Here is a 14,450-nt window from a genome sequence, read left to right on the forward strand (position 1 = left end):
TTGTAATAACCTAGGATTAATGCAGGGCGAAGTGTTATCACCTATTTTATTCAATTTATATGTTAACGATTTCGAAAATAGCTTTTTAAATGCCGGTTGTTTGTCTTACAAGTTATCTTCCCTAAATCTGTTTCTTTTAATGTACGCTGATGATATGGTCCTGTTCTCTGAATCTGTGGAAGGTTTACAATGTCTTTTGAATGAACTACATAGCTATTGTAATACTTGGAAAATGCATGTTAATGCGGAAAAGTCAAAAATTGTGGTTTTTAGAAACAATGGCAGAGTAAAAGATAGTGAGTGTTGGCATATTGGTAATGATGTTTTAGAAATTGTACAACAATTCACTTACTTAGGAATACTTTTCAACTTTAACAACAAGTTTACCAAAGCTGAAAAACAATTATCTGAACAAGGTAGAAAAGCATTGTTTGCGCTTAGAAAGAATATACGGGGAATGTCATTTAATATAGAAACATTATTGTCGCTTTTTGATTGTTTTATTGGTGGAATTGTTAATTACTGTTCAGAAATATGGGGAAATAATATAGGTTGCAATATCGAGAAACTTCATACAGACTTCTGTAAACAAATTCTCGGAGTGAAGAAAAGTACAAATACTGCTTACTTATATGCTGAATTAGGCCGTGTGCCCCTTGTACATTATAGAATGTTTAACATTATTAAGTTTTGGAAAAATGTCTTAATTAGTGACAATTGTATAATTAGACATTGCTACGAAGTTATGTATATTAATTGTGAAGAACACGGTTATAAAAACTGGGTTTTCTATGTAAAGAAAATTCTCATTGACCTCGGTTTTTTTGATATATGGTCTAACCAAAAAATAAACAATGGTATTTTACAACTTGTAAAACAAAGAATTTTTGATCAGGCAAAACAAGATATTTTTGCAAATGTTGAAAATTCAAAGAAATGTTCTTTTTACAAATATCTTATCGATGGTATACATCTTCAATACTATTTAAGAAAATCTATTCCCATTAAATTACAGAAATATATAACTAAATTACGACTATCGTCACATCGCCTGGCTATTGAAACTGGTAGATATAATAACACAAATAGAGAAAATAGATTTTGTCCACATTGCAAATCTAGTGTTGAAGATGAATTCCATTTTTTATTTGTTTGTCCTCTATACAGAACATTGCGCAGATTATACATGAAAGAATATTATTATAAAAAACCTTGTATGTTTAAATTAATTCAACTTTTTAATACTGACAATGTCAAAGATCTCTGTAATCTTGGCAAATTCATCTCAAAAAGTATGTTATTAAGGGACAACTGTATTACATAATTGTAGTCTTTTGTTTTCTCAACCTGTATATGTAACAGTAAATGTTATTATCTGTACGTGCACAAGTTCTCCTGTAAATACACTACCACCTCATGTTATACATATGTCATACTGATAAGCTGTAAAGCTTAAAGAAATAAAGAATTGAATTGAATTGAATTGACTGTTCAGGCATTAAATAATTGTTTAATTACCTAATTACGTTTAAGTATTTTGGGTTCACTATTATAAATTACAGAAGGTTTTCATACCATTATGCATTCAGGTCAATGTTAATAAATACCAAGATGACCTAAAAGATAAATAATTATTTTAAGAACAAGAGTAAAATAACATAATAGTTATTTTTTAATGTTGTAGCAATTTCACTTTTTCTAAAATTCGTTGCCGGTCCAATAGGTCACAGTCTATTGACCGGCGGTCTAATAGATCGCATGTCTATTGACCCCGGCAATTCAATAGATCACTTTCAAACCTGAATACACGTACAAAATAGACGAACATATTTCATCTGTAATAAAAACAACAACATCCCTTTGATTAGGTAATAAATAAGAATATATGTGAGTGCGCCCGATGTTATATAACAGGACCCAGGCAGATTTGCGATACTTTTACCATGTAAATCATATAATAATTCTTAACACAATTCCCACCCCACCCCTAGTGAAAATTTTCTAGATCCGCCCATTACAGATCACAAACTCCCCTTCATAGTGCAAACGAACTCTGGTGGGAGATGCACTAGAATATTGAAAAGTCATTGTTCTCAACATGATACACACATCTACGACCAGTCCAAACCAGTTCTGTTGATAATAAATCTGCCGAGGTCGAGAGATGGGCATCTTCGCTAGCCAAGGGTTTTCGGTCCACTTTGCTCCCCATAAACCCTTGGCGGATTTCATTGCGAAAACTCGGTGATGTGGTGGCGCTATCTAGCGAGCAACTTGAGTTGCGCCCCGTGCATATTTACATTTTAATCGAATTAAACAACGGGTTATATGTACACTACGACATTAATACAACTTGAAAACATGTTGACTACCGAATATCGGAACATAATTAACGATGCTATTAAATACGAATTAAGTTATAAACTAGGGAAAGCATGGAATGTTTTATTCATAGTGTTTTGTAAGGACCTGTACCAGGAGTGAAACAGTCGCGATTTATATCAAAGCTTTCATGTCATAAAACCAGGTATCGTTGTCGTAAATATTGTGAACCAAAGAAATTTAATAAAATAAATCTCATTGAACCTTTAAAAGCAATAACCATAAGCAGGAACGTATATACTAACGGGATGGGCAGCTTCTACATTCGCCATGTTTACTTCCCATGCTATCACGCGAGCCTTGACAAGTTTGTAGAACTATGTTCAATCCCAGTAAAATATATAGGTTTTTTAAGCGATCTGGTTAGACCATCGTTGGCGAGGCACTGTACTCGAGAACTTGTGTCTCAATTTGTTAAAAGCCCCGAATGATTTACCTAAGATCACACACGTGTTTTCTTTTAAAGTTTATATTTACAAGCACTGCGATTGGATCAGCTACTCGCAGCTGCAGCCAATCATAAAACGGAGCTCGTCACCGAGTTTTCGCAATGAAATCCGCCAAGGGTTTATGGGGAGCAAAGTGGACCGAAAACCCTTGGCTAGCGAAGATGAGAGATGGGGATCACGCTCTTAAAAGAAAAGGGTACTTTTGACGTCATATTTTACCGGCTCCTCTGTACCTAGAGATTGACGTCGAAAAGGTATCCCCTCTGCTGCATAAATCCCCAAGTTTTGTAAAGATGCCATGTAATTTTTTGTCATGTTGGGATTGTTGTAATTACTTCCGTTTTAAAAATGACGACATGACACATGTTAGAAATATATATGCTTGAGAGCAACGAAATAAAATTATTTCCCGTGAAATAAGATGTTATATAGTGGCCACGACATGACGTTTTAACGAAAATCAAATCCCATAGCCACCAAATAAAATTTGCTTCAGCGAAATAGTAATTTGTGACCAGATAAAAAGAAGAGAGCGTTATTTGAATTAATAGAAATATGACCACATTATGAGACACTTTAGTGACGCCATCGATGCTTGGTGTTTCAAAGATACTTAAAAAAACAAAATGGACTGAAGACAGAAATGAACAAGAAGTCAGAAACCAGTCTCCAAAAACTAAGTAAAGGTACTTGTTATACTTTGGCAAGTTTTGGCCTGGAGGTTAATAAGATGAGTATAAACTTCATGCCTTAACCCCGTTTTCATGATGTCATTTTTGTTCCTTGAATGTTACCACTAAGAATTTGAGTATGACTGAGTTTTACATTGGTTAGACTGGAGTTACCGCCCATTGCACTGAATAAAAGAGCATGGTTTGTACAACAATATCTTCGTTTATTGAGGATTTAGAATGAAAAGTAAATTCTCTTTGCTGTGAAGAGCACGAGAAAAATCTTAGCCTCGAGCTCGTCCCCTGATATGACCCGCCTCTGTGTACATACCTGTGAATTCTTACACGTGCTTACCTGTAGATACCAGGGTTGGATACACTGTTACCAATGTTGGAGCCCTACCTATCTATAGAACCTACCTAGAGTGTAGTGCAAAGCGTGCACACACACCGCCAGAAACATTGTCAATCAAACGACGTGTGTAAACTGGTGTCTTTTTTACTGCTCTACGAAGTCAGACAAACAAGTGTTGATATAAAGATTTTGTCAATGCAATCAAATATCCAAGTTGTGACGTAGGTACAAGGGTAGGTACAATTGATGCCATATTTGTACTACAGAATCTCATAAGTAGAACTTTAAAAAACAAAACAAGATTGTACTGTTGTTTTGTGGATTATACAAAGGCCTTTGACTTAATTGATAGATCAAAACTATGGTATAAATTGCAAATGGAGGGTTTTGGAGGAAAATTGTTACGTATTATTAAGTCTCTATATAAAAATGTAAGAGCATGTGTTAAACATAAAGGTACATTTACAGAAACATTTAGAATCTCAGCTGGAGTTCTACAAGGTGAAATATTGTCTCCATTATTATTTTCAATGTACCTTAATGATTTTGAAAGATATTTTATAAATAGTAATTGTACATCAATTGAATTACAAATGATTAATATGTTTTTAATTATGTATGCTGATGATACTGTCCTTTTGGCAGAATCGCCCGAGGGTTTACAGGATATGCTGAACACATTGCACAGATATACTGATGAATGGAACTTATCTGTTAATGTACAAAAAACCAAAATTGTAATTTTTAGAAACGGAAAATGTGTTAAAGATAATGAAAAATGGGAATACAATAGCAAATACGTAGAAGTAGTGAATCAATTTAACTATCTTGGTATGTTGTTTAACTACAATGGTAAATTTTTATCTACACAAAAGCACTGTGCAGCACAGGGAAATAAAGCAATGTTCAGCATATCTAGTAAAATGAAAGATTTGAATTTTAATGTTGAAACTCAATTGAATGTTTTTGATACTTATGTAAAAAGTGTACTTAGTTATGGTGCTGAAATTTGGGGATTCCATAAAGGTCAAGATGTAGAAAAAGTCCATATAAATTTTTGTAAGAAGGTTTTGGGTGTCAGAAAAAATACTTGCAACAGTGCAGTTTATTATGAAGTAGGTAGATTTCCATTAGAGATTTTCAGGAAACAAAAAATTTTTAAATACTGGTTTAAATTAAGAAACAGTAAAAACTGTATTTTAAAAGCATGCTACGAAGACATGGTGAAAAATAATGACATATGGATTTCAAATATTAGGAAAGAATTGTCCATCTTAGGCTTAGCCGATTTATATCAAAGTACTATGAAAGAGACTGTTATTTTAGATATTATATTTAATAGAATGTGTGATGTCTTTAAACAAAAAGTTGTTAACGATATAAGCAATGCATCAAAATGTATATTATATAAACATGTTGTTGATCATTTTTGTTTACAAGTTTACCTAAAGAAACCAATTCATGTAAAATATCGTAAATTAATTACACGCTTACGGTTGTCCTCACATGACTTAAAGATTGAAACAGGGAGGTATGATAATTTAACACGTGATTGTCGAAAATGTGAATCTTGCAACTTAAATGTAATTGAAGATGAGTTCCATTTTTTACTTATTTGTCCATCACTTTGTAGTTTAAGAGATAAGTATATTAAAAAATACTACTCCCGAAAACCAAGTGTCTATAAAGTTATACAGTTATTATCTACCTCTAATACTAAAGAACTGTGTAATTTAGGTAAATATTTATATTATGCAAACAAGCAACGAACTCTCCATGTGAATTATCCAAATTGATTATGTACACTTTGTTTTTCTTACTGTTTATTTAATATGTATATGTTCATATGTATAACCTATGAGACATTTGTCTTTTGGAATAAAGAACTTGAACTTGAACTTGAACTTGACGTACTAAGTCACGGGACGTGAAGGGCCCTTAATGCCACAGTTTATCTAATTCAAGCAATGAAAATATGCATTACGACTAAAGCAATCATAATGCATATTTTAATTGGTAAAAATTATAGAATTTGTCAGAAAGCCACCTCAGTGAAAAGAAAATATATAAGAGTTTTGCAATGTTTTATAATTGTTTTAATGAAAACCGTGTGTATCTAGGTATTTTAAATTAAGGGTTGGACGCGCGTACACCCGCGTACATTAAAAGTCATTTAAATTGGTAATATCCTTTCATGTTTACAACTGTGTTTATTGAGTATACTACATCTATAAGGTTGAAAGAGTTATGAGACTTCTTTATGAAAACTATTATGTACAATAAGTATACACAAAATCTATACGGATTATATAGACAAAGGGCCAATATGAATGGGATTGAAAGTCTAGAAACACTTTGTGTACATTTATGATTCAGATCACATACATGTACATGCAATAATATACTTGGATACTTAAAAAAATTGTGTGCTACATTGCGATGAATTGAATTTGACAATTAATGTTTATCCATATGAAAATGATTAATTCAAGTAAAAAAAATAGTTATTCGGAAGAATTTTGAGAAATTGAGTTGTGTTGATAATGGTTTACACCTGCACAGGTGAATATACACCGTGAAATTATAAATGTGAAGTTGTACAGACTTTAATCAGAACCAATCAGCCTTGATTGACCTCTGCGTTGGTCACGTGACCCTAGTTATTGAATTATCACTACAACAGCTTGAATGTGGAGCTGTGTTTTTCGTGACAACCTCGGTATTTTTTGGTTAATAACGTGACGCAATAAGATAAGCACGCTCTGGAGTAAACAACTTCATTTATAGAAAGGAAACTTAATGTCTTTTGGAATTGGAGAAATTACATGATACAGAAAATGCTACCATTGTACAATTTCTCCTCATTTGGTGTTGTTTTTTTTTTTAATAAGACTGTAAAAGTTGCATATAAAGTATCGATTTACGTGTTTTGGTATGTTTTTATCTATGACAGTGCCGAAACAAACAGAGATAACCGACTTTCCCTTGATTAGTCACAGCATTACGCACTCAGTACAGAAGGACTGGGTATATAATAAACACCTCAACGTGGGTATTTCTGGACACCAAACTAATAGTGCCTCGAATTATGGACAATATTGTTAAATCATTATATTTTACGCACTTTTGCAAAATTTGATTTTTGAATTATCTCTTTTTTTGGAGGGTTTGGTGAGTGGGCGGATTATTCAACAACTTTGAAGAAAATTTTTTATAACGCGTTTGTCTTTCAAGATTTTACCTTAATTATCATTAATAGTTAATTAACCACAAGTTCTTTTAGTTATATCACGGTTGCTTCTTTACATTCAATGTGTTGATTTTTTTGCATTTATTTGTAAAATTATTAATGCAAGAGAATTCATCATATTCCATAGGGTTGTCGGTTTTATTTTAAAATCGCGTAATCGGAATTCACTTGTAATGGCCTTTACATAACGTCATAACACACGTGACGGCACCCTGCGCAGTGCAGCATGCGCATGCCGTCGATTCAGACCTTATGGAGTAGAAGTGACTTGTTTCAGGACAGGAAAAAAATATAATTAGAGATGAATTGGACATATTTCCCGTGGATTGGATTGTTTGTAGGATGTGCCTTGTTTTCTGTAGCAGGTAAATGCATCTCTTTATATCTATATGTGAATCTTTATATTAATTTTGAGAAATAAGAATTAACATGGAGAATTAATATCCTTTAGGTTTTTTGATTTATTGCTGTTTGTTTAAAGCGTTATTATCGTGGTTTTTTTTTTCATTTTCACACAAGACATGTTTATTAGAAGAAAAATTCTGAATGATTATACATGTATTTCTGAAACCATAAGAACAATTAAAGTTTTCAAATGGAGAGTCTTTTTCTGAGGCGCCTTCCACAAAATAATCAAGTTTCTCTAGGAAACAAAAGTTGAATAGTTTAAACTGATTTGTTCGTTTGCCTCGTCCATGCTGTATATTTGATACAACTTTATTTGTTTTATTTAAAACACCGTCATGCAGACTCTTTTTTAAAGAAATAAAATTAGACTTGATATGTATTATTTTATATTCTAGAAATTTGTGTTTGTTTCAGAGAGTACAATTGGAGGAACCGTAAACTGTTTTCAGTGCAATGTGTTTAACCAGGGAGCAAGGGAATTCTGCGCTAACGCGGAGAGGAAGATGTACAACTGTTCGGGCTGTCTGAAGACCCACACCCGGGTCTACATGCACGACCAGTGGCTCCAGTACAAGTGTAGGTACCATCTACCGGACGGGTCAACTTATCTTGGTACCCCCCCCCCCCCCCCGCTTTACACTATCTGAGATCTGATAGTTAAAAAATGGATTCGGTTTGGAAAAAATGTCGATGAATAAAATTCCCGGAAAATTTTCAGTTATTTTGCGAACGTTGTTTTTCCCCCTGTTTTCTACACAATTAATCAATGTCCGCAGGTTTGGGGCAGTCAATTTGGATTTTTTTTTTTTATTCTCGCATTTGAGTCCTTTATCTCTAATAAATAGGGGTCAGGGATTTGCAATAATCTAAAATCCATGCTTGACCCTTATATAATAAAGTTGTTATCAGTAAAACGTATTGTAAAACGGAAAGTTGGACGAGCCCTGAATCAAACTTGGCTGACATTTTTATTGGGTGCGTGTGGCTGTTTTTGGCCTGTTACAAGTGCTCCGTGTTTGTATTGCGTCCTCCGACGAACCATAATTTATGTCAACAAATATTTGAGCTAATGATTATATGATTTGCACAGGTTATGCATGGTCTTCTACTTCCTCAGTAACGGATCTATGCAGTCGATGCGTTTTAAAACAAAACAAAACTCCACTTCCCTGATATAGGAAATGAAATTTAAAGTTTTAAACGAATGTTGTTGAGATTAGAGGTATTTGGAATTCAATTTTTCATCGACGTCTTGAAATAAATGTCCTATCTATACGTGTTTATTTTCACATACATGAATTACATGTACGTGCGTCATTCTAGCTTATTGTGTTCGCTTTTTGGGGACCCACTAAACTTAATTAGAAACTGATGTCTACATGCATATTTTATTTCATCTCTTCGACTTGGTTATTTCAATTTATTCTAAGTTAACAAAAAATAAAAATAAAAATTGATTTCCTGTTTTTGCTTCTCTCCCACGTACAATGCAAAGTTCAGTAGAATATATGCCAGGCAACTTGATAAAAATAAATTTCATAGCATGATTAGTAGCAAACATGCAGATAAAGTTGGGGTCATCATAAGTTTTGACTTATTTATAGAAATTGTTGATTATTTCTCAACATGCAAGATTGTACAAATAGATTACGATATCTTTATCTCAGGAATGTGAGGATATTGATTAATACAAAACTACCTGCCGTGTATACCTGGACAATTTCAAGGCCTCACTCATTTCGTGTGAAGATAAAAAAAGTATAATGTAAAAGGTGTCACATGGTGATTTCTTTACAAAATGAGTCATCTTCATAAGCACCGTTTACTTGAGACTCTATAGTGGCAGAATAACAGATATACAACTTCAGACATCGACTTAAGCTGTCCGTATCTTGCACACACCTGTCATAATGCGATACCGTTCATTCATTCCATAATTTTAAGCATAAGTCATAAATTTGGTGTTCCTTTCAATCATATATGGAAAAAAGTTTCATGTCCACTGTTCACGTGTTAGATATTGTCCGAATGTTATACTATAAATGATAAAAATGCGCTGCATCGGGAAAAAGTTTGAAAAATGTATTCGAGGCTTCCTTCTCTTTGTCGAAAAGTTGACGGCTATCGCTCGGACCCATCTTCCCGGGTCAAGAGTTTCTGATCTGCTCCTCTGTAGGTGAGAAGCGGAGCGGATCAGAAACCATTGACTTAGGAAGATGTCTCGGACTAAGGTACCCCTATTCACGACATACTTTTCTTATTGTCAGTTGGGAATCGCTCTTTGTTACAGTTTAGTTTGATATTCATGTTGTGTATACTGTGCAACGTGAATATCGACGTGAATTAAAGTTGTAAATCAATTTTTTTACGGAAAAATCCAAAATGCTGATAGTGGAGATGTGTGTGTGTGTGTGTGTGTGTTGGACATAAGTTATTTTATGATTAACGAAAGTATTTTTCGCAAAGCAATAATCGCTTTCTATAGTATCTGATGTTGGGAGTTGAATCACCGTGCTGAATCAAGTTATCTGTTAGTTGGTACGATATGCACAAGTACCTCTTTTTTGAAGACATCCAGTGGTAATCTTGTAAAATCAATACTTACAAAACGTTCAATACGAGTTCACTATATGATATCTACATCATCTGAAATATGAAATTCATTGCAGCCCAAACTGGCGATGTTTCTCTGTTCACGCGCTGTTCTGTTTAAAAAGAAAGTTGTTAATCAACTAGCTTTCTACCGAAACTCGTCCAATATGTTTATAAAAACAAGTACACGTGTGCCTTGGTGTCATTAAATGTTTTCATTCCATCCTGCATACAGGATATTGGCTTTTATGTATCTTTTTTTTTTAAAGAACAAATTGAAAGCATTTTGAAGTATTGATATTATGTAATGTTCTAGCGACGGAAAAATACCGGTACCGAATGTTAATGAATCAATCTTCAGTATCTTCGGGGTATTGGCGTAAGTTTAAAACTGAAGCGGATATAGACTAAATAGAGTGATCCACAAGTCATTCTAAATTTTCGTGTAAATAAACGCGAGACAAACTGGGGTGGGGCGAATTTTGAATTCTAGATGTTGACGGTACATAGTTAAAGGTTTATTTATCTGTTCTTCCGTATTATATAATTAATCAATCAATTGGAACATTTTCTCTGGTTCATCGCCTAATGTAGACTTATGCATATTACGATCTTGGGAATAAAATAATGCTTTTCTACTAATAGTCTTTCTATTGATAAAATCTATTACTCTGGGATTTTTTTTGGGCAGTTTTATAAAATAAAAAAATAATGAAATTCATTATATAGCTGTTGATGAAAGAGTCAGTAGAGCCTTCATAATTTACGCCCGCCAGTCAGTGGGACTGCGGACTCTGGGTTGTGAGTACATGATTTTGTTCCCTTCTTTCAGACGTGACTGTGACATCTAAGTACTGTATACAGTACATGAACTTCAGACGTCCAGAAGGCTGTTACGTGAAGTCGGCGGACCAGGGATACATCAAGCAGTGTTACTGCTACAGCCACTGGTGTAACGCCGCCAGCAGGAATTCCAACCGAACACTCGCAATGACGGTGGTGCAGGTGGCTTTCGTGGCCGCCTTGTTGAGCTGGATCCGCGGAAGCTGATCAAGAATTGTCTGTCTTATCGTGCAAATTGTAAAACTTCGGCAGCTATATACTTTATGTATACCAGTGGATGTTATTGTGAGATCAGTGATCGTGTGTTAATGGAAATAATGTGAGAATGTAAAAGTGTCGAGGATTTGTTGTATAAGTAATGGTGGCCATGGATATATTTGTTTTACAATTCTTTGAATTTTTACGAAGTGCTGAATACAACATCGAAACCTCTTCATATTGAAGCTGTGTCGAGGAGACGTTCATATTGAATCTGTGTCGAAGGGGGAGGGGTTTTCTGGTGATTTTCGTTAATGTGCTGGCGATTACTAGACTTTTAGTTATTACGTGCTAAAGGTGCTTATATTACATGTAGATATTGACTGAGTGAAGAAAGCAAGAATGGGTGAATTACTGTGGAACATACATGTATAGTTACATTGTAAACATTTATCATTAATCATCATAACTCAACATTGATTTTTATTCATGTATTTTTTATCCTGTTGAAAATAACCTAAAAAATGTAATAAAGGTTATCTACCAAAAATCCAATCGTTATTTATCATATCCGGAAATCATTGTTCCACACTCCGTATTTTCGCATTTACTTTACTAATTAAAGGTGGCGCTGCGTACAGGTGCGACAACAAATGAACTATCTTGAAAATTGTTTTTAATACGCACCAAAATGCCACATTTACGGACAATGTGGCTAGGTTTGATAAGTTTTTCAACTATTGTATCTATTGGTAAGTAAAATCTCCTCTTTACATGTATGACTTTTTACAACACAAGTAAGATAAATCGTATTGTGATGAGTCAATAATATACCTGGATGTTTACCTGTGTATAATTACCTGTGTTATATGTATTTGTTTTGAACGTACAATTCAACACGTTTAACCAATTTTAAGCAATTGTAACTGGTTTTTATTGGGGATTTGTTAATGTATTAAGTACAAGCTGTCTCAGTTATCTTGAAAAACAAATAGATGTGTTCAAACTGAAAGGTAACCTAAAAGTAGGAAATAAACCGGAAGTAACTTTTGAAATTCATTTTCACATATGTGTGTATATCAAATTAGTGTAATTGTATAAATTTTATTTAAAACAAATGTAAAAATAAGAAAATAAAAACCCCCAAACTATACCCCATTTAATACCCTCTGTTAAATCGTCATCCCCGAAGGGGGGAGGGGGTAGAGGTGGAGGGTTGTTGAATATTAATTGATACGTCTATATATGTAAGGTTAACTTCCTATAAATATTTGCTTATGCTCTTAGTGACTGTATATCATATCTGTTTGATCAAAATCTCTTTCATAGTTTGTGTCCATTATTTTCAGGATTGTGTCTGAACTGTTATGAGTGTCAATCTAAGGATGACACAGTATGATCATTCATCCATATATACACCACCTATATATATTTGCTAATTTTTTGAGTGACTATAACTAATTGATCCATTTCTTTCATAAATGTTTATTTGTGTCCATTGTTTCCAGGATTGTGTCTGAACTGTTACGAGTGTCAATCTAAGGATGACACTGTTTGCTTAGATCCCTTCACTGACGAAAGGAAGGACATCGTCGGGGATGCAGAATGTGACCCCAAGGCCACGCACTGTGTCAAGTACAAGACCGTCATGCACCTCCTAGACTCGGGGTTCATCACTGGAAGAGCGAGGGGTAAGGGATCATCGTTTCCTATTGTTGTATGAAGTGATTTTAAAAGTTATATAACCACCTTTGGTACAAGTTAAATTCTTTTAACAGCTGTATTAACTTATTTAATTCATAAGAATTACTTTTCTTGCATGTGTGCAATTTGGAAGAGACACATTAAAAAGATTATACATATAGAATTAAAAGACTTGAATTTTTAAGGAACAATTGCAATTGTAATTCATATAAACAACTTCCACACTGGATTTAAAGACCTTATTTAAATATTGACCAAAATAAACTTGAGTTTTTTGTGATACATTGTTAGACATCTGAGGATGTCAAGAGAAAATGTATGCCTGGAGTTTTGTTTATGTGTTAGTAAGTCAACTGACAGCGGTTTTGTCTTTTTTCAGAGATTGTGGTGGTGTCGCGGTTTTGTCTGATCAAGCCCGGGGCTAGCGATGGCTGTACGGCGGTGGAGGGTGACGGAAGTTTTTACATCCAGTGTCTGTGTAGCACGGACAACTGTAACAGCGGCCGCTCAATCCTTCCCAGCATCCTCACTGTGCTAGTCACGTGTCTTACGGCGTTATGGGTCATGTGGCGGTAGTGGACTTTTCATTTGTGGAAGTGTGCCTCATGTGTTTTATCATTTATAGGAGACGTAATCATCGGAACTGTAATTAGATACTAGTACCGGTACAACATATGCTGTGTACAATGGAATGCTATTTATTGTGTTAAATGTGTTACATATGGATGGAAAATTAACCTTAGTTTGGGTGCCTGGGAAATCAAATTGTAAAAGTTGATGTTATGCAAATTTTTATTACTTTGAATCATGTTGGTATTGTTTAAATAGTGTTTTTCCCCCATCTCTTTTGAAAAGTATACTTTCTCTAAAACCATTCCAAATGTATTCACTTAACATATATGTGATATCTGACAACAGTTGGATGAGTTTTAACTGTCAGATCAGTGCCATTTTGTCAACTTGAATCTTATATACATGTATTTGTAGCATTTTACTTTAATTTTTCATGTCTGTGTGTCTATATCATCGTGTGGGTTATTACATGCTGTATAAATCATCTCATTTGTCAGCTATCATTGAAATAGCAATATACACTCATTTTGTAAATATGCCATGTCATCTTCTAGCAGGGAGTTGTGTATAGACACAAAGTCAGCATAAAATTACATTCCAGAGACCATACACAAGAATTTCATATCTGAACCATATTGAACATTGAAATGTATAATGTATGATGAAGAGTTTATCCTTTGTCATAATGCAGACTTTTTATATGTCATTGATCATACTATATTACCTTTTATGTTATATATGCAATTATTATTTTTATATAACAATATAAATAAAACAGTAAATGGACCAAGGGTTTCTTTGTCAGTCAAAAGAATTGGTGGGCAGTGGAACTTAGCGATTTTTTGAATGGAGAAAACCGTATCTAAAACAAAACAAAATATGTGGTTCTTAAACTCTTTAAAGATACTGTACACATTATATATACCGTGTTCCTTTTTTATTACATATTTCAACAATCACAGGATAGTTCAGGCTGGTTTAACTGTCCGATTTTCAAGGGCTGCAACTCTTTGTTCAAAAGCCCA

General features: G+C 33.9%; 2 protein-coding genes across 2 annotated transcripts; both read left to right on the forward strand.

Annotated features, from left to right (window-relative positions):
* Nucleotides 1–7,004: 7,004 nt before the first annotated feature.
* On the forward strand, nucleotides 7,005–11,698 carry LOC105331844 (uncharacterized). The gene is made up of 4 exons (XM_066086353.1): nucleotides 7,005–7,028; nucleotides 7,235–7,472; nucleotides 7,930–8,091; nucleotides 10,940–11,698. Exons 2-4 carry the CDS (start codon nucleotides 7,409–7,411, stop codon nucleotides 11,155–11,157), a joined length of 444 nt encoding a protein of 147 aa, XP_065942425.1. The 5' UTR covers nucleotides 7,005–7,028; nucleotides 7,235–7,408; the 3' UTR covers nucleotides 11,158–11,698.
* A 43-nt stretch (nucleotides 11,699–11,741) lies between these two features.
* On the forward strand, nucleotides 11,742–14,211 carry LOC105323503 (uncharacterized). Its single transcript, XM_034453825.2, has 3 exons — nucleotides 11,742–11,900; nucleotides 12,657–12,839; nucleotides 13,232–14,211. The coding sequence occupies exons 1-3, from the start codon at nucleotides 11,840–11,842 to the stop codon at nucleotides 13,426–13,428; spliced, it is 441 nt and encodes a 146-aa protein (XP_034309716.2). The 5' UTR covers nucleotides 11,742–11,839; the 3' UTR covers nucleotides 13,429–14,211.
* The last annotated feature ends 239 nt before the right edge of the window (nucleotides 14,212–14,450 follow it).

Source organism: Magallana gigas, chromosome 5, assembly GCF_963853765.1.
Source record: "Magallana gigas chromosome 5, xbMagGiga1.1, whole genome shotgun sequence".
NCBI classification, from domain to species: Eukaryota; Metazoa; Mollusca; class Bivalvia; order Ostreida; family Ostreidae; genus Magallana; species Magallana gigas.

Bases quoted from the DNA above. Each gene is read 5' to 3' on its own strand.
- LOC105323503 (XM_034453825.2), top strand. From the start codon at position 11,840: ATGCCACATTTACGGACAATGTGGCTAGGTTTGATAAGTTTTTCAACT. The intron at 11,901-12,656 runs GTAAGTAAAATC...CATTGTTTCCAG, and splicing joins TTCAACTATTGTATCTATTG to GATTGTGTCTGAACTGTTAC. The intron at 12,840-13,231 runs GTAAGGGATCAT...GTCTTTTTTCAG, and splicing joins CATCACTGGAAGAGCGAGGG to AGATTGTGGTGGTGTCGCGG.
- LOC105331844 (XM_066086353.1), top strand. From the start codon at position 7,409: ATGAATTGGACATATTTCCCGTGGATTGGATTGTTTGTAGGATGTGCC. The intron at 7,473-7,929 runs GTAAATGCATCT...TGTTTGTTTCAG, and splicing joins TGCCTTGTTTTCTGTAGCAG to AGAGTACAATTGGAGGAACC. The intron at 8,092-10,939 runs GTAGGTACCATC...CCCTTCTTTCAG, and splicing joins CCAGTGGCTCCAGTACAAGT to ACGTGACTGTGACATCTAAG.